Source organism: Ornithorhynchus anatinus, chromosome 18, assembly GCF_004115215.2.
Source record: "Ornithorhynchus anatinus isolate Pmale09 chromosome 18, mOrnAna1.pri.v4, whole genome shotgun sequence".
Lineage (NCBI taxonomy): Eukaryota > Metazoa > Chordata > Mammalia > Monotremata > Ornithorhynchidae > Ornithorhynchus > Ornithorhynchus anatinus.
The window spans coordinates 11,689,555-11,708,335 of NC_041745.1; the positions used below are offsets into that span (position 1 = coordinate 11,689,555).

Here is an 18,781-nt window from a genome sequence, read left to right on the forward strand (position 1 = left end):
GACACTCTACAGTTCCTGGGTGACTACTCAAAGAGTTCTGATGATGCTCGTGGCTTTGTTGAATTAGAAATGTATCCGATGGATCTGAAGCATAGCCCTACTCCACCTTTCAGGTCCCTCATCAAACATGGCAACAGAGAATCTAACAGACAGCCCTAAGTTACACTCTAGGTGAGGAGGACCAGAAGCCTTTGACTGGATCAAACATGGTGCTGAGGAGTAGCTTTCCTCCATTAGCCTCTACGGCAGCCAAATTTGCTCAGCGGTTGACAGAATTCTGGTCTGCTGGTGATGTCAGAAGCTTTTGTATAAACAGTAGAGGTACCTTGTTGTACCTGACGCTTTTCTGATATCTGTTGACCCTTCAGAACCCACTTCCTCGCCCTCCCTCGAATTGTACATTCCAAGCGTTTAGTACAGTGCTCTGCCCATAATAAGCGCTCAATAATTATGACTGAATTGAATGAATTCATTCAATTGCATTTACTGAGCGCTTACTGTGGGCAGAGCACTGTAATGAGCACTTGGGAGAGTACAATACAACAATAAATAGGCACATTCCCTGACCACAATGAGATTACAGCCTAGAGGGAGCTTATCCAAAGATCACTCTCCCCACCTTCAAAGTCTTATCAAAGGAACATCTCCTCCAAGAGGGCTTCCCCGACTAAGCCCTCATTTCCTCTTCTCCCATTCTCTTCTGTGTTGCCTTCCTATTGGGATTTGCACCCTTTATTCACCCCTCCCTTAGACTCAATGCAACTATGTACACATCCACAATTTTTAAAATTTATATTAATGCCTGTGACCCCCTCTAGACTGTGAACTCATCGTGGGCAGGGAATGTACCTCTTTATCCTTGTATTGTACTCCCCAAGAGCTCAGTACAGTGCTCTGCACAGAGTAAGTGCTCTATAAATACAATTGACTGAATGAAAGCAAAACTAAAGATGGCTGCCATAGGGTAGGGTGAGGGGGTGAAGGGGCAACAGCCAGCAGGGATTCTTAGCTTGTTCAGTGGTCTATTTACCTCGCTTGCTCTCTGAAGCTGGCCCCGCTCCTATTTGAAATCGTCAAATATCAGCAACAATAACTGAGTCAATTTTGAAGATGTCAACACTCAAGACAAACACTCATCCCTGAAAGTGAGCACCATTAACCTCCTACCCTATGCCACTAACAATGCAGTTATTTTGAAGTCAAGTCAAGATGCTTGACAGAAAACGAAACAAAGAGGCAAAGGACATCAAAATTGATCTCTCTGGCACTGCTTCACAAGCAAACCAGAAATCATAAAACCAAACTGCCTATCCCCGGAATCTTTCAGCAAAGAAAACCTGACAACACCTTCAGGTGGTTTGAGAAAACATTCTAGGGGCATATTTCATCATTTTATCAAGTTCCAGAAGGGAGGAATAAAAATCAATAATATTTCTTGAGCATCTACTTTGTATGGACCACTGTACTAAGGGCTAGGGCGAGTACAATAGAATTAGCTAACTTGGTCTCTGCCTTACAATCTAGAAGTGGGGTCAGCCAAATAAATGGCAGAACACGGCTAACATTATCTGTAGATAATTTTTACAAAATTTTTACAAGACCCAATATATAACCTTTAAGATTGGTTTATCCCTTTCTTTGTTAATTAGAAAACACTGCTAACTTCATTTCTCGTAATTAAGACCTTTCCATAGTTCCCTTCTTAAGGTGATATTTTACTCTACAGAAGTTTTAAAAAGTAGATCAAAAACACACCAGTGCTTCTAAATTAGAAATGACAATAGAATATTGAAGGAAATTGAAAATAGGGAAAGCTACTTTTTCCTAATGTTAATGAATGTTTTTAAGGGAGAGGATTGTGAGAGGAGCTACTATGCAGAAAGAGTTAAAAGAGAAAGTGAAAATAATAGTAAAAGGCATGAAGTACCACATTTAAAAAATAAAGCCCACTGCCAAAAATCTCAGGGACTGGAAATCCAGAAAAAGGGCAGAAGAATCTACGCCAATACTGTATCACTTTATAATCTCCTAGAAGGCAGGTATTTGCCCAACATAGAGCCAAGAATACATAGGCTCTCATATGAAATCTGATGGTATGGCTAGTAGAAGTTAGACCACTAGAAGCAATATGGCCTAATGGATAGAGCACAGGACTGGGCCTGGGTTCTAATTCCAGCTATGCCACTTGTCTGCTTTGTGACTCTGGACATATCACTTCACTTCCCTGTACCTCAGTTACCTCATCAGAAAATGGTGATTAAGACTGTGAGTCCCATGTAGGACATGGACTGTGTCCAAACTGATGAGCTTTTATCTATCCCAGCACTTAGTACAGTGCCTGGAACATAATAAATGTTTAACAAATACCATAAATTAAAAAAAACCCTTATTTAAATGCCATCCATTTGGTTCCTGGGTATTCCCGGTGTCATGCAGACCCTAGGTCCTTTTGACCTCTCCCAAGTGCTTAGCATACAGTGTTTGGCACGTGGCAGGCACTCAATAAACAGCTCTATCTCACCTCACTACTCTCCTACTATAATCCAGCCCTCAAACTTTGCTTCTCCAATGCTAACCTTCTCATTGTACCTCCATTTCGTCTATCTTGCCCCCAACCTCTGGCCCACATCCTACCTCTGGCCTGGAATGCCCTTCCTCCTCACATTCGACAGACAATGACTCTCCCCGGCTTCAAAGCCTTAAGGAAGGCACATTTCCTCCAAGAGGCCTTCCCCGACTGAGTCGTCCTTTGCTTTCTTTCCTCTCCCCTCTGTGTAGCCCTGACTTTCTCCCTTCATTCATTCCCCCCTCCTAGGCCCACAGCCAAGACTCCTTCTGCTATAATAATAACAGAAAGAGACAACTTCGCCAATGGAATGGATCATTGTGTCCTTCAACCTTAACAAAACAAAGAAAATGCACTCTGTCATCAACTAAAAAGATCAAGGCCATTTTTCAGAGAACGCATTTTGTCTGATTAGTAACAAACGTAGCTCAGTGGTGACACAAGCATTTATTCATGTCCTCAGGGACCCAAGGAAGTGTGTGTTGTTATTTCCAGTCAGGCAAGGTTGAGGGGAGGAAGAGCAGACAATTCAGCACTGCCAAAGAGGCACTGTAATAATGTTTTGCCCTGCATACATCACAAGTATTAGTGGGGAGTTGCCTCTAATTCATTCATTCAATCGTATTTTTGAGCGCTTACCGTGTGCAGAGCACCGTACTAAGCTCTTGGTAGAGTACGCTACAAAAATAGACAAATTCTCTGCCCACAACAAACTTAGAGTCTGGAGGGGGAGAGACAGACATCAATACAAATAAATTACAGAGATATACATAAGTGTTGTAGGGATGGGAGAAGGGAAGGTCCAAGGGAGCAAGTCAGGACGATGCAGAAGGGAGTGGCAGAGGAGGAAAGGGGGGTTTAGTCTGGGAAGGCCTCTTGGAGGAGATGGGCCTGCAATAAAGCTCTGAAGAGGGGGAGAGTCTGTCTAATTTGAGGAGGGAGGGCGTCCCAGGCCAGAGGCAGGATGTGGGCGAGGGGTCGGCAGCGAGATAGGCGAGATGGAGGCAAGGTGAAAAGGTTAGCATTATAGGAGCAAAGTGTATGGGCTGGATTGTAGATGGACATTAGTGAGGTGAGGTAAGAGGGAGTGAGGTGGTGGAGGGCTTTAAAACCAATAGTGAAGAGTTTTTGTCTGATGCAGAGGTGGGTGGGCAAACACCTCGAAAACCAACCGAGGTGTGAGTGTGTGTGTGTTGGGGGAGAGCGGGGGAGGCTTCTTGGGGACACTGTATTGCGGTACATTGCGTCCCATCATGTGTTTTCCTGTAGACCATCTGCAGATCAAGAGAGTTAAGTAATAATAATAATTGTATTAAGTGCTTACTCTGTGCCAGGCACTGTACTAAGCGCCGGGGTGGATACAAGAGAATTAGATCAGACATAGTTCCTGTCCCACATGGGGCTCCCAGTCTTAATCCCCATTTTCCAGATGGGGTCACTGAGGCACAGAGAGACCAGGTGACTCGCCCAAGGTCTCACAGCAGATGTGTGGCGGAGCCGGGTTTAGATTCCAAGTCCTTCTGACTCTGTGGGCCGTACTTTATCCACTCGGCCACGTTGCTTCCCTGTAGAAAATGGAATATTTTCCCAACTGTGGGTCTGATTACTTTTAAATAATGTTGAATGTGTGTGGGGCTGGGTGTTTATTATATTCCCAGCTGTTGGCCTGACCATGAAATAAAGCCAACTCTGTGATGGTCTTTTCCAGATTGCTCATTGTGGGATGCAAGAAAACCCTCTCCCCACGTGGAAAAAAAGTCTGTGTAGGAGGATACAAGTGAAAAGTGGTTAACTCCTTCTAAAACTAACAAGAATCAGAAGCAGTGTCATCTAGTGGATAGACCACGGGTCTAGAGGTCAGAAGGACCTAGGTTCTCATCCCGGGTCTGCCACGTGCTTGCTGTGTGACCCTGGACAAGTCATTTCACTTCTCTGTGCCTCAGTTACCTCATCTGTATAATGAGGATTAAGCCCTAGAGCCCCATATGGGACAGGGGCAGTGTCCAACCTGAGAAGCAGCATGACCCGGTGGCAAGAGCATGGGTTTAGGAGTCAGAGGATGTGGGTTCTAATGCCGACTCCACCACTTGTCTGCTGTGTGACCTTGGGCAAGTCGCTTTAACTTCTCTGTGCCTCAGTTTCTCATCTGTAAAATGTAGATTAAGACTGTGAACCCCACGTGGGACAACCTGATTATCTTGTATCTAACCCAAGGCTTAACAAATACCATAATTATCATTATTTTTAGCTTCTATCTACCCCAGTGCTTAGTACGGTGCCTGGCCTGTAGTAAGCACTTCAATACCATTTTTTTAAAAAAAGTATTATGGTAAAATGTATATAAAAACTTGGAAAGTACATGAGAAAGTTTCCCTTGGGATCAAGTTCTTAAAGGAAATAGGTTCTATGGGGAACTTTAAAAGACAAAACAAAGAGCTCAAAATGCCCTAATTAACAGCCAAGGATTAACAAAGACCTCTACTCTTTGGACATCACCTTCACCAAGCAGAACAGTGGAAATTGAATCATTTGGCACCTAACCCTAGCTTCAGGTTTCTTTAAACATTTGAATCCTCTCTAATGTAAAGGCTTATAAAGACTGGTTATAAACATTTTGAGTGTTTAAGTGATTGATTTTACACAAACAATAAGACCGTACCTTACCTAAGGGCTAAATATTTTCTCATTTAAATCTTTTTAAAAATCTAATGAACACTTTAATATAATCTTCCCCCAGCACTGGTTAATGGCTCACAAACCCCTCCCCCCCCCCCAAGAAGAACAGAGATTTTGGCTGGCTATCACCCTTTCCCAACTTTTCAGCGGAATGGCTGAGAGAACTAGTTTGTGGAAACAAATAATACACTGTAGAACAAGTAATAATAATGATTGTATTTGTTAAGCGCTTACTATGTGCAGAGCACTGTTCTAAGCGCTGGGGTAGACACAAGGGAATCAGGTTGTCCCAGATGGGGCTCACAGTCTTCATCCCCACTTTACAGATGAGGTAACTGAGGCACAGAGAAGTTCAGTGACTTGCCCAAAGTCACGCAGCTGACAAGTGGCAGAGCAGGGATTCGAACCCATGATCTCTGACTTCAAAGCCCGCGCTCTTTCCACTGTGCCACGCTGCTTCTCTGTATCCAGAATCCAGATTTGCCTTAATGAATACTTCACCTATTTCTCTCATTCTAGGGTGAAAATGATTCCTCCTTGCTCACTTTGAGGTAATTTCCATAATCTCCTTTCTTACTTTACTTAATGGTTTTCAATTTAACAATCAACAGTACTTACTGAGTGTTCCGAGCACTACTGTACTGAGTGCTTGAGAGAGTACAATAGGGTTGGAAAATATAACCCCTGCCCTCAGTAGATCTGATGGTCAAAAATCTCTCTCCAAGTCACTTCCACCCACCGCCTTGGCCCTGCTCTCTTCTATAAGAGCAGTGAGAAGCGAGCCTGTCCGCCGTCGACCCCTGGCCCACGTCCTCCCGCTGTCCTGGAATGCCCTCCCTCCTCACCTCTGCCAAACTAACTCTCTTCCCCTCTTCAAAGCCCTACTGAGAGCTCACCTCCTCCAAAAGGCCTTCCCAGACTGAGCTTCCCCTTTTCCCTCTGCTCCCTCTCTGCCCCCCTTCACCTCCCCTCAGCTAAGCCCCCTTTTCCCCCACTTCCCCTCTGCTCCTCCCCCTCTCCCTTCCCCTCCCCTCAGCACTGTGCTCGTCTGCTCATTTGTATATATTTTTATTACCCTATTTATTTTGTTAATGATATGTCCATCCCCTTGATTCTATTTATTGCTATTGTTTTTGTCTATCTTCCCCAATTAGACTGTAAGCCCATCAATGGGCAGGGATTGTCTCTATCTGTTGCCAAATTGTCCAGTCCAAGCGCTTAGTACAGCGCTCTGCACATAGTAAGCTCTCAATAAATACTATTGAATGAATGAATGGTGCAGGGAATGTCTCTTGTCCGTTGTTGTATTGCAATCTCTCAAGTGCTTAATACAGTGCCTTGCACTCAGTAGGAGCTCAATAAATAGGATTGAATGAATGAATGAGGGCGGTTTTATTTGAACCTGCTCAACAGATTAGGAGGGAAGAGGTGAGAGAGCAAAGGGCAGGCTGGAGGTCAGTAATGATAACAGCAATAGACATTTGCTGTTCTTTGAGGTAAACTCTTTGCTGCCATTAACCTAGGTCAAGAGGGCAACCGCCACGTAGTTCCTCCGGTGCTCTCAATAGAGACACATAGGAAACTCGTAAGAAACACCACGGTGATCATGATTATTTTTACTATCTAGCACAGTATGCAGCTGGCTAAGAGAGGAAGGCGAGCGGGAAGTGGACACGGCCGGGGATTAGCAGGAACTGGCCATGGGGAATGGAAAGAAAGGCAGGAAGGGGAAGAAAGAAAGAGAAAGGAAGAAAGAGAGGATGAGAGAAAAAAGAAAGAAGCAAAGAAAGGATGAAACAAAGAAAGAAAGGGTGAAAGAAGGGGTGAAAGAAATGACGAAAGAACAAAATGATGAAAGAAATAAAGGAAGAGTGAAATAAAGGAAAAATGAAAGGAAGAAAGAGTAAGGGGGGGAGGGAGGAAGAATGGTTCGTTTGCCAGTGAGAGGGGTCTAGTTATGAGGGGTAGTTTAGCTTCCAAGTGATAACGATTTCCTAGGTGAGGACTCCTATTGTAACTCAGACCTCTGAGAACAAGGCTGTCTTGCACAAACATCCCCATGTCTTTGAATTCCTAAATAAGCTATCTTGTCAATTCCACACCAAAGCCAAGAGTCACTTACCTCTTCCCATGGTTTTCTTCCGTCACGGTTGGGGCTGTTTGGTAATTTCCTGTACAATAAACCACAGATATGAAATGATTATCGATCTGTGATGATATGTGTTGATTAGCGGAGTTAGTTCTACGGAACCTATTTTACCCTTTGTCTCCCCTGTTAAGAGTGTAAGCTGTGGAGAAGCAGCGTGGCTTAGTGGAAAGAGCCCGGGCTTGGGAGTCAGAGGTCATGGGTTCTAATCCTGGCTCCGCCACTTAGCTGTGTGACTTTGGACAAGCCACTTATCTTCTCTGGGCCTCAGTTACCTCATCTGGAAAATGGGGATTAAGACTGTGAGCCCCACGTGGGACAATCTGATTACTCTGTACCTATCACTGCGCTTAGAATAGTGCTTGGCACATAGTAAGTGCTTAACAAATACCATTATTATTATTACCTACCAAGCATCTAGTACAGGGCGCTGTCCCAAGTGGACCCTCAACAAATCCTACTATCGTCACCCCCATCACACTACAGCATGTTTGCCCTTCCTTGCAGACGGTGACGACTGGATGGAAGTTTGGGGGCGGGGGAGAGGGAGAAAGGGGAGGCAGCCTGGTCCAATTATCCTGTATCCATTCATTCAATCGTATTTATTGAGCGCTTACTCTGTGTGAAGCACTGTACCAAATGCTTGGGAGAACACGACACAACAATAAACAGACATATTCCCTGCCCAATACGAGCTTACAGTCTACCTGCCCCAGAATGGAGCATAGTGCTTGGCCCATATATATCCATTTATTGAATATAAACTTCTTAATGTAATAAACAAATACCGAATCCTTGGTTTTGGCATATTCTCCATGATCTGGGCTCATCACAGTAGGCAAACAAGTAAAGACTTGGCGAGCTGAACTGGGAAGTCTAGGATTACTTCCTAGTTCTGCCTCTGAGAAGCAGCGTGGCCTAGCAGAAAGAGCAAGGGCCCGGGAGTCAGATGAGCTGGGTTCTAATCCCGGCTCCACCACTTAGCTGCTTTGTGAACTTGGGCAAATCACTTCACTTCTCTGGGCCTCAGTTATCTCATCTGTAAAATGGGGATAAGACTGTGAACCCCTTGTGGGACAGGGATTGGGTCCAACCCGATTTGCTTGTATCCACCCCAGCATTTTGAACAGTGCCTGGCACATAGTAAGTGCTTAACAAATAGCAAAATTATTATTTTTATTATTCTCTGTGCCTCAGTGACCTCACCTGTAAAACGGCGATTAAGACTGTGAGCCCGATGTGGGCCGGGGACCGTGTCCAACCCGATTTGCACGTATTCCCATCCAGTGCTTAGTACAGTGCCTGACACATAATAAGCGCTTAACAAATACCACAATTACTGGTCTACTGGTCTGGAGAAGCAGCGTGGCTCAGTGGAAGGAGCCCGGGCTTTGGAGTCGGAGGTCGTGGGTTCAAATCCCAGCTCTGCCACTTGTCAGCTGTGGGACTGTGGGCAAGTCACTTCACTTCTCTGTGCCTCAGTTACCTCGTCTGTAAAATGGGGATTAAGACTGTGAGCCCTACGTGGGACAACCTGATTCCCCTGTGTCTACCCCAGCGCTTAGAACAGTGCTCTGCACATAGTAAGCGCTTAACAAATACCAACATTATTATTACGGCTGCATCGGCACTATGCTCTGGTCGCTTTGACTACAGATGGGTTTTGTTCAGGAAGTTTTTCCGGGTGCTTCACACTGCGTTGCACCCCTGCCCACCTATTTGCTCAGCCGGACTCTGTGCCCTTGTGGGAAGATGACCGACAGGGACGAGAGGATTCGAGGGGCACTGCACACAAAACCAGGGCTATAGCTGTGGGTGGGGAAAGCGTGTGTTATATAATTATATTGTACTCTTCCAAGCACTTAGCACACTGCTCCACACACAGTAAGTGTCCATCAACTTCGCCCCTTAAAAGCTTTCATCTCCGGAGCAGGCTTTTAACTGCACTTCATCATTTTGGATTTTACAAGCATCACACAGTCTTCCTTAATATGCTACCAAAATCAGATGCTTCCCCTTTTTATTTCCTCACGATCTATTCTCAAGCAATATGCATCTATTTATTTATATTAATGTCCATCTCCCCCTCTAGATTGTAAGCTCACTGTGGGCAGGGAATGCGTCTACCAACTCTGTCATATCGGACTCTCCCAAGCGCTCAGTACAGTGTTCTGCACACAGGAAGAGCTCAATAAAGATGACTGATTAAAGCACCATTAATCAACACTGCCCCAAACCTCCATATTTATTTTTACTCTTAGTTTTTCATTTATTCAAGCAATACCACATCCATCTAGGTTAGCATTTTGTTCAAATTTTTTAAAAGAAGTTTCTTTGGTTTCTTCTGCAGGACACGTCTTCCACTGGACCTGACCTGTCTTGAAAATGCCTTTATAGCCTTTCAATCAATCAGTCAAATCAATCTTTCAAGAAAAATCAGCCTTATCTGTTTCTTTGGACAAGTCTTTGAGTGACTTCCCATCATTTTCCCAACCGCAGATGTTGTCCTAAAACCTCCACCCCCATTCCATTTTCACTGCCACTCTCGAAAAGTTCCAATGGGCAAAACTGGAATCTCTTTGCCATTACTTCTTTCCAAAAGCCAGATACCCCAAAAAGATCATTATCCAACTTAATTTACGGAGCAAGTCTTGAAAAACCATGGAAAGATGAAGTCTACTATATAACGATATTCATGGTGTTTTCTTAAACGGTTACTATGTACCAAGCATTTGGGTCTGAGCATTGGAGAAGATACACAGCACATATGTATATATCTGTAATTTATTTATGTATATTAATGCCTGTCTCCCCCTCTAGACTGAGAGTTCATTGTGGGCAGGGAATGTGTCTGCTTGTTGTTGCATCATACTCTCCTAAGCGATTAGAACAGTGCTTTGCACAAAGTTAGTGCTCAATAAATACCACTGTATACAATTCTGGCACAATCAAAATGTTTAATATTCATTACAAAGAATCAGTCTTTTCTAGGCAATAGCTAAGCTACTGATGATTGCCTGCCACCCAACCAGAGATGCATAAATCTTTCTGTAAAGACATTAACTTTTTTTTTCAAGCAGGCAATATTCTCGATACGTTCATTCCAGAATAGCCGACAGAAGCAGATACTCAGTACAAGCTTTAATCATCAGGACCTAGAATTAATGAAGTCCTATGTACCAGTGGACTCTGCCGGCACTATTCTTTACCTGATGAAACAGGTAAACATGAAACATCTTGTATTTCAAACAAATATAAATTTAGACTTCATGTAAGACATCAGGGATTCACTTTTTTAAATGCACTACTGAATCTCACAGTAATTCTTCAAGTAGTCCATTGTATGAACTTCCCATTCAATTCCAGGAAGTTTCTAATTTTAAAAAGTGGGATTCGATCGTTTAGAAACAAACAAGTGGAAACACATTGGTAAAGTATTTTCGAGACGTGGTGAATCACTCTTTATGCTCCAAAGAAAAACTCAGAGAAAACGATGTTTTTATGAATTATTAAAAAGGAAGAAAAATTGATTTAAAGTTCCTCTCAGAGTTTTTGCAACCCAAGCTATTACTGTCAGATAGCAGCCAAGTTGATTTTTCTTTGTTACAATGTCTCTAAACAAAGAGATGGTCTTCAAATCACACCACAGAAGGCTTAAGAGTAGCTTGAGAAACAGCGTGGTCTACTGGTTAAAGCACAGGCCTAGGAGTCAGAAGGACCTGGGTTCTAATCTCGGATGTGCCACCTGTCTTCTGCGTGACCTTGGGCAAGTCACTTAACTTCTCTAGGCCTCAATTACCTCTTATGAAAGTCCTCTAGGACTTAGGTCCCTCTTCCATAAAATGGGGTGAAAAATACCGTGCCCTCCCCACCTGGGACCGTGAGCCTCGGAGGACAGAGATTATCTAATCGGAATTATATCTCTACCCCATAGAGACACATAGTAACATGCATGACAATTATCATTATCATTACCAGTATTATAATATATTATAGAATTATTATATATTATTATAATAATAATTGAAGGATTAAGGCACAGCATCAAAAGAAACAGCTTATGCCCATGCACGTGATTTAACAAAGGAAGTATCCACAAACAAGACTTCCTCAACTAACTGGATGAAATTCAACCTAATTATACTGTAAAACTAATAATTGTGGTATGTGTTAAGCACTTACTATGTGCCAACCACGGTACTAAGTGCTGGTACAGGCAATCAGATCCTATTTGGAGCTCACAGTCTAAGCAGAAAGAACACCACATATTGAATCCCCATTCTGCAGATGAGGCAACTGAGGCCAGTGAAGGCGGGTGACTTGCCCACGGTCACATAGCAAAGGCGGAGCCGCGATTAGAACCCCGTGTTTTTTCCACTAGACCATACTGTGTATCCACCCCAGAGCTCAGCACAGAGTAAGCGCTTAAAAACCACCATTAACATCACTAGTCACACTATAAATATTACTATCACAAGAACGCAGTATAGGGGAACTGGAAGTCTTAAAGGAAGTTAGAAAACCCAAATTACACACACTCCTAGCATTTGGACTCAACCTTCGATACCACAGTGAGGTCCGATGGGGTAATTCAGAAGGCAGAATGGAATCCAACACATTACCATCCTGACCGAGAGAATTTTAAAACTTCAGCCTGAGACATTAAAATGGTTTTTGGCTCCCTGTCTAATACACTGCATCACCGCTTTAAAATTAATGAGCTTCCTTCCAGTGTCCAGACTGTACGCAACCACAAGCTTCTGGGCCTGTGTTCAAGGCCGGGAAGGAACACACCCAGATAAAGCCAACGATGACTCTGGTGCAGTTAGAATCTGGGCTTTTCCATTTAATACATTTCCTTGGCCTAAAAGGCAAAAGAAGAGAGGCCTGATTTTCTGGACTTTAAAGGGGGATGAGTTTGGGACCGGGGGGAAAGAAAAAGACAGAAGGAGAGGAGTCCTCCCTCCCCTCCTATGCCCCCCACCTCCCACATTCTCTCTCTTTCTCGGTCCTTCGGTCTTTCTGTGCCTGTCCATCTCTGTCTCTCTGCCTGTCTCTCTCCTTCTCTGATTACCTCTCTGTCTCTTTCTGTCTGCCTCTCTTTGTTGTTATATTGTTCTTCTTGTCATAATGTGTTATACTGTACTCTCCCAAGTACTTGGTACAGTGCTCTGCACACCGTACGCACTCAATAAATATGACTGAATGAATGAATCTCTTTCTGACTGGCTCTCTGCCTCCCTCCCTGTCTCTCTCTCTCCCTCTTTCTCTCTAACAGAAGTTGTCACCCAGTTGAAACGGCCTCCTCGGAGCTGGAGCACAAAGAGCAGGAAGGAGGTGGGAAGGTGGGAAGAGAGGGAAAAACGCTCTGGGATTGACAGGCAGGTCCCCCCGACAACCCTTCCCACAGACGCTCGGAGACACGCCGACCCACAAGAAGGAAGAGACCAAGCCAGACCTGCTCCTTCTGTGCTGCTGCTCCAGTCACGAGTTGCTGCTACGGGATGCTCCCTAGGGGTTTCCAGCAGGTAGCCTGGGGCTGTATCAGACACCTCTGGAACAAACCCCCCCGACAAACCACCAAAGCTGCTGCTGCTTCTCTCTTCCCGCCTGTGGCCGGGAAGCTGTCCTGCTTTTTCGAGCGCCCTGCTGCCAATCCCCAGACTATCAACTCTCTTATAGTGTTGCACTGTGGTCTCCCAAGAGCTTAGTTCAGTGTTCTACACAGAGTAATCGCTAAATAAATACCACTGATGGATCCTCTAGACTGTCAGCTTGTTGTGGGAAGGGGCTGTGTCTACCGACTCTTTTATATTGTCGCACTGCACTCTCCCAAGTGCTTAGTTCAGTGCTCTGCACACGGTAAGCGCTGTGAGCCCCATGTGGGACAGGGACTGTGTCCAACCTATCTAAACTGTATCCGCCCCAGATCTTAGAACAGAAGCAGTGTGGCTTAGCGGATAGACCACGGGCCCCGGGGAGTCGGAAGGACCTGGGTTCTAATCCCGCTTCCGCCACATGTCTGCATTGTGACCTCGGGCAAATCACTTTACTTCTCTGGGCCTGTCACCTCATCTGGAAAATGGGGATTAAGACTGAGAGCCCCTTGTGGGACCGGCACCGTGTCCAACCTGATTAACTTCTATCTACCCCAGTGCTTACAACAGCGCTTGGCACATAGTAAGCACTTAGCAAGTACCATAACTGTTACTGTTATTATTATTAATATCAGTATCTTCCAAGCACTAAATACACTGCTCTGCCCACAGCAGGCAATAAATACTATCAAATATTTGAGTGGGAAGAGCAGGGTAAGAGCTCTTCCCTCTAGACTGTGAGCTCATTGTGGGCAGGAATGCATCTACAAACTCTCTCATATTGCTGTTGTCCTCTCCCAAGAGCTTAGCACAGTGCTTGGCACCCAGTAAGCCCTCAATAAATACGACTGATTCAGAGGCAGAGCATAGTCTAGTGGAAAGAGCAGAATGCTAATCCCGGCTCTGCCCCTTATCTGCTGCGTGACCTTGGGCAAGTCACTTGGCTTCTCTGTGCCTCAGTTTCCTCCTGTGCAAATCCCTGTTCTCCCTCCTACTTGGACTGCGAGCCCCATGTGGGAACTGATTAACTTGTGTTTACCCCAGCGCTTAGCACCGGGCTTGGAGTATAGCTCCAACTTAACAAATACCACAAACACTAACTGCTGGCTCTGTATTTGGAGAGAGCATGAATGTGAAAACAGGTGTCAGGGAGGGAATTTTCATTGTGTGAGCCTTGCGTGACCTATTTGGTCCATTCCCTAACAGCATTCTACCCAAAACTCACAGTGAGGAGATGCAATGTAGAAGGATTGGACAAATCTTACTTAGTAGGCGGCTAGGACTATATGTGCTAAAAAATAATCGACCTTTAATTCAGAATCATCGTGAAACCTGCACTATTCAATCTTTCCTACCTTATTCTGCTATGAAAGCGCTTCATGAATTTTCACAGATATGTAGAGAAAATAAATACATTACCAGCAATAGCACGGCGTGAAATAAAATACAGATAAAGAACCAAAGATTCAATATGGCTAATGCTATCAGATAGAAACCCATCGTCTCACTAATAACTCCCAGCCATAAGTATTAATTTTATATGACTGTGGAGATATTTCAAGTGTTCACTAAAATATTAAGGATAATGGTGAAACTCTCCAAATAAATTACGCTCAAGGCAGAGAAGAATCTTTCATTCAATGAACTATGTTAGTTGCCATTAACTACTACTGCCAGAATCATTTTAGAATCCTTATCAATTACTCTCTGAATAAGAGAATCCAATTTAAAAAGCAAATTCGGGTGGATTCTAAAGGACACGTAGGGAAAGTCTCTATGATTCCATGGAAAGTTCCTGCTTAGACTGTGAGCTCCACATGGAATAGGGACTGTGTCTGACCTGATTAATTTGTATCTAGCCTAGCACTCAGAACAGTGCTTGGCAGAGAATGAGCACTTAAATATTGAGAAGCAGCGTGGCTCAGTGGAAAGAGCATGGGCTTTGGAGTCAGGGCTCATGAGTTCGAATCCCAGCTCTGCCACTTGTCGGCTGTGTGACTGTGGGCAAGTCACTTCACTTCTCTGTGCCTCAGTTCCCTCATCTGTAAAATGGGGATTAAGACTGTGAGCCCCACGTGGGACAACCTGATTCCCCTATGTCTACCCCCGCGCTTAGAACAGTGCTCGGCACATAGTAAGCGCTTAACAAATACCAACATTATTATTATTATTATTGTTTAAAAAGGTATAGTCGAGGATAGGGTCAAGGCCGGGTCGAAAGATTTCAATTGTGCCTGGCTCCTTCTTCAGAAGAGAAAACCAGAAACCAAAGAAAGATTTCTGAGGAAGGGGGATAACGACAATAATTCAAAATAGCTGTGGTGCTCTGTTAAGCGCTTGCTATGCACCAGGCTAGAGGGTTGATACAAACTGATCGGGTTGGACACAGTTCCTGTCCCACTTGGGGCTCGCAGTCTTAATCCCCATTTTACAGATGAGGAAACTGAGGCACAGAGCAGTTAATTGACTTGCTCAAGGTGACACTCCAGTATCCCCAATACATCTCCACCAGAGGACTTTACAGAATCACATAACTGTAAGATTCTAAGGGGTGTTAAAGGGTCAGATTCTGTTTCCTCCCAGATGAAGAATAAAACCATCATGTCTCCTTCCCTCCACAGTGCACCTGTTTGCCTTTATCCTGGAAAACCCACACCACGTCTTGCCGTTTTTCTGAGTTTCACAAATACACTACGGCATGAGCTGTTTATTTTTAGTCACTGTGTTAAACTTTAATAAGCTTGTACAAAAAGGCTACACCATTACTCAACAGGAGCTGAAACTGGACAAGATCAATGCAAAATGGGCAGCAAGAGTGGGGCGAAAGAAAGAAAAAGGTTAGGCCCTGAAGACTTGCTTGGGTTTTTTGTTCTTTTTCATGGTATTTGATAAGTGCTTACTGTGTGTCAAACACTTTTCTAAAAGCTGGGGTGGATACAACTTAAGATAGGTTGGACGCAGTCCCTATCCCTCATGGGGCTCACACTTAAGCAGAAGGGCGAACAGGGGAACTGAGGCATGGAGAAGTGAAGTGACTTGCCCAAGGTCCCACGGCAAACATTTGACAGAACTGTCAGTAAAACCCAGGTCCTCTAACTCTCAGGCCTGTGCTCTACCCACTAGGTCATGCTGCTTCTCAGTTGTTTCTAAAATGTATTTATTTATTCATGTTTATTAGTGTCTTCCTCTTCCTCTAGATCCTGAGCTCGCTGTGGGCAGGGAATGTGTCGATTTGTTGTTGTACTCTCCCAAGTGCTTAGTACAGTGCTCTGCATACAGTAAGCGCCCAATAAATACAATCGAGTGAATGAATAAAGAGTCTCTCATTATAAGAGCCTCTTGAAAATTCACAGTGCTTTCATTTCCCAAAGCTCTTTCCCAAGCCCGCTGTGAGGACGGAGAGGCGACGATTGCTATCTCCATTCTCCCGATGAGGAAACTGAGCCTCGGACAGTTGAAAAGATCCAGGCCCAGCTGCAAAAGAGCAGCAAGCAGGATTACCATTTCTCTTTTTTGGGGGTTGTGCTCCCGGCCGGATCCAGGAAAGGGGGGCTTCTGTGATAGTCCCTTGTGTCTGACTGGCCCTGGTGAAGAATGCGGGATTTTTCTCTTTTAACTTGTTCTTCTCTGCGATTGAGTAGAATGCTATTTTCTGACCACGGCGCTCGGTCACAATGACAACCCGTCAGTGTGCAAATAGGACCGTGTGACCCGTAGCCCTCGGGCCAGCTGGCTGGGAGCTAGGCTTCCGCAGCGGGTGCGGACTGGCTACCGGAGACGGGTGCTGGCGGCCTCCTGGTTTTGGAGCTGTCTCTCTTCATAATAATGATGATAATAATTGTGTCATTTGGTGAGCGCTTATTAGACAGGCACTGTACTAAGCGCTGGGGTGGATACAAGCAAATCAGGTTGGATACAGTCCACGTCCCAATAATAATTGTGCCATTTGTTAAGTGTTTACTATGGGCCAGGCACTGTACTAAGGACTGGGGTGGATACAAGCAAATTGGCTTGAACATAGTCCCTGTCCCACATAATAATAATAATAATGGTATGTGTTGAATGCTTGCTATGTGCCAAGCACTGTACAAAGCACTAGGGTAGAATCAAGCTAATTGGGTTGGACACAATCCCTGTCCAACCTAGGTCTCACAGTCTTAACCCCCATTTTACAGCTGAGGTACCTGAGTCACAGAGAAGAAAATGACTAGCCCAAAGTCACACAGCAGACATGGGCCTCAGTCTCAATCCTCATTTGACAGATGAGGGAACTGAGGTCCAGAGAAGTGAAGTGACTCGCCCGAGGTGGCCCAGCAGACAAGTGGCGGAGCTGGGATTAGAACCCAGATCCTTCTCTGACTCCCAGGCTCCGTCCACTAGGGCTGATGGCGAGTTGTTTCCCGGTCAGACATGGGCTGAGAACAGAGCCTTCCAAATCTGCTCAAAGTTAAAACTGGTGCAAGGGCGACGCAGACGGGAGTGTGAGTAGGGAAGTGTGGACTCAGTTGGAGACGGCCTCTTGGAGAAGCAGCGTGGATTAGGGGAAAGAGCCCGGGCTTGGGAGTCAGAGGTCGTGGGTTCCAATCCCGCCTCTGCCACTTGTCAGCTGCGTCGCTGTGGGCAAGTCATTTAACTTCTCTGGGCCTCAGTTACCTCATCTATAAAACGGAGACGAAGCCTGTGAGCGCCATATGGGACAACCTGATTGCCTTGTATCTACCCCAGCGCTTAGAACAGTGCTTGGCACACAGTAAGCGCTTAACAAATGCCATCATTAATTAATTAATATCCCAAGCGCTTAGTACAGTGCTCTGCACATAGTAAGCGCTCAATAAATACTATTGAATGAATGAATGGATAGAGCACGGATCCAGGAGACAGAGGGACCTGGGTTCTAACCCCAGTTCTGCCACTTGTCTGCGGGGTGACTTTGGTCAAGTCACTTCACTGGGCCTCATCTGTAAAATGGGAATTAAGACCGTGAACTCCTTGTGGGACATAACAATAATAATAATAGAGGTATTTGTTAAAACGGCCAGGATTCATCCTGGGGTCCCTGACTGTATTCCGCGATGGCTTGCAGATGGTTAGACGGAGCTAAATTCCCGGGCCCGCCTGCCGACTGCCATCGAGGGGGAGGAGGAAGGGCAGAAGGGACCGGGGGATCCCGCGGGAGCCCGGAGCCCGGTAACCCGGCCTGGCGGCGGGGCTTTTGGGGGTCGAGAGCGGGAGCGGCGCTAGGCAGCCATCGGCAGAGTGGAAGCCCGCCTCGAGCCGAATCTTCCGGAAGGTCCGGATTCCAAGAAGCAGGTTTTAAAAGATCGTCGGCTCTGCGGAAGAAGAACGCCTCGATGACAAACGTCTGTTTGTAAGCGTATTCGGTGTGGGATGGATTTCCACCCACGCGATGGTCAGCTCTCCATACCTACATACCGACCTACTCACTACCCACCCCTCTGACGTACACATCTCTAATTTATTTATTTGTACTGAAGTCTGTCTCCCTCACTCTAGATTGTGAGTTCACTGCAGTCAGGGAATGTGTTTACTGTTGGATTTGACTCTCCCTAGCGCTTGGTACACAGCGCTCTGCACACAGTAAGCGCTCAACAGATACGACTGAATGAATGATACTCAACTCTCTTCTCTGTCGCCATTGAACCCTCCCCTCTTTACCTCCTTCCTGCCTGGAACTCCCTCCCACTTCACATCCGTCATACCCACCACTCTCCTAAAACCGCATCTCCTCCAGGAAGCCTTCCCTGACCGAATCTGTCATCTCCCCACCCTATTCTC

General features: G+C 45.2%; 1 protein-coding gene across 1 annotated transcript in view; it reads right to left on the reverse strand.

The window, feature by feature from the left end:
- The window catches only part of PRRG1 (proline rich and Gla domain 1), a 54,160-nt gene that overhangs the window by 23,260 nt on the left and 12,119 nt on the right, over positions 1 to 18,781 (reverse strand). The window contains exon 2 of the mRNA XM_029083413.1: positions 7,365 to 7,413. Within this exon, the coding sequence (XP_028939246.1) occupies positions 7,365 to 7,374 (10 nt within the window). The 5' untranslated portion in view covers positions 7,375 to 7,413. The remainder of the gene's footprint in view (positions 1 to 7,364; positions 7,414 to 18,781) is intronic.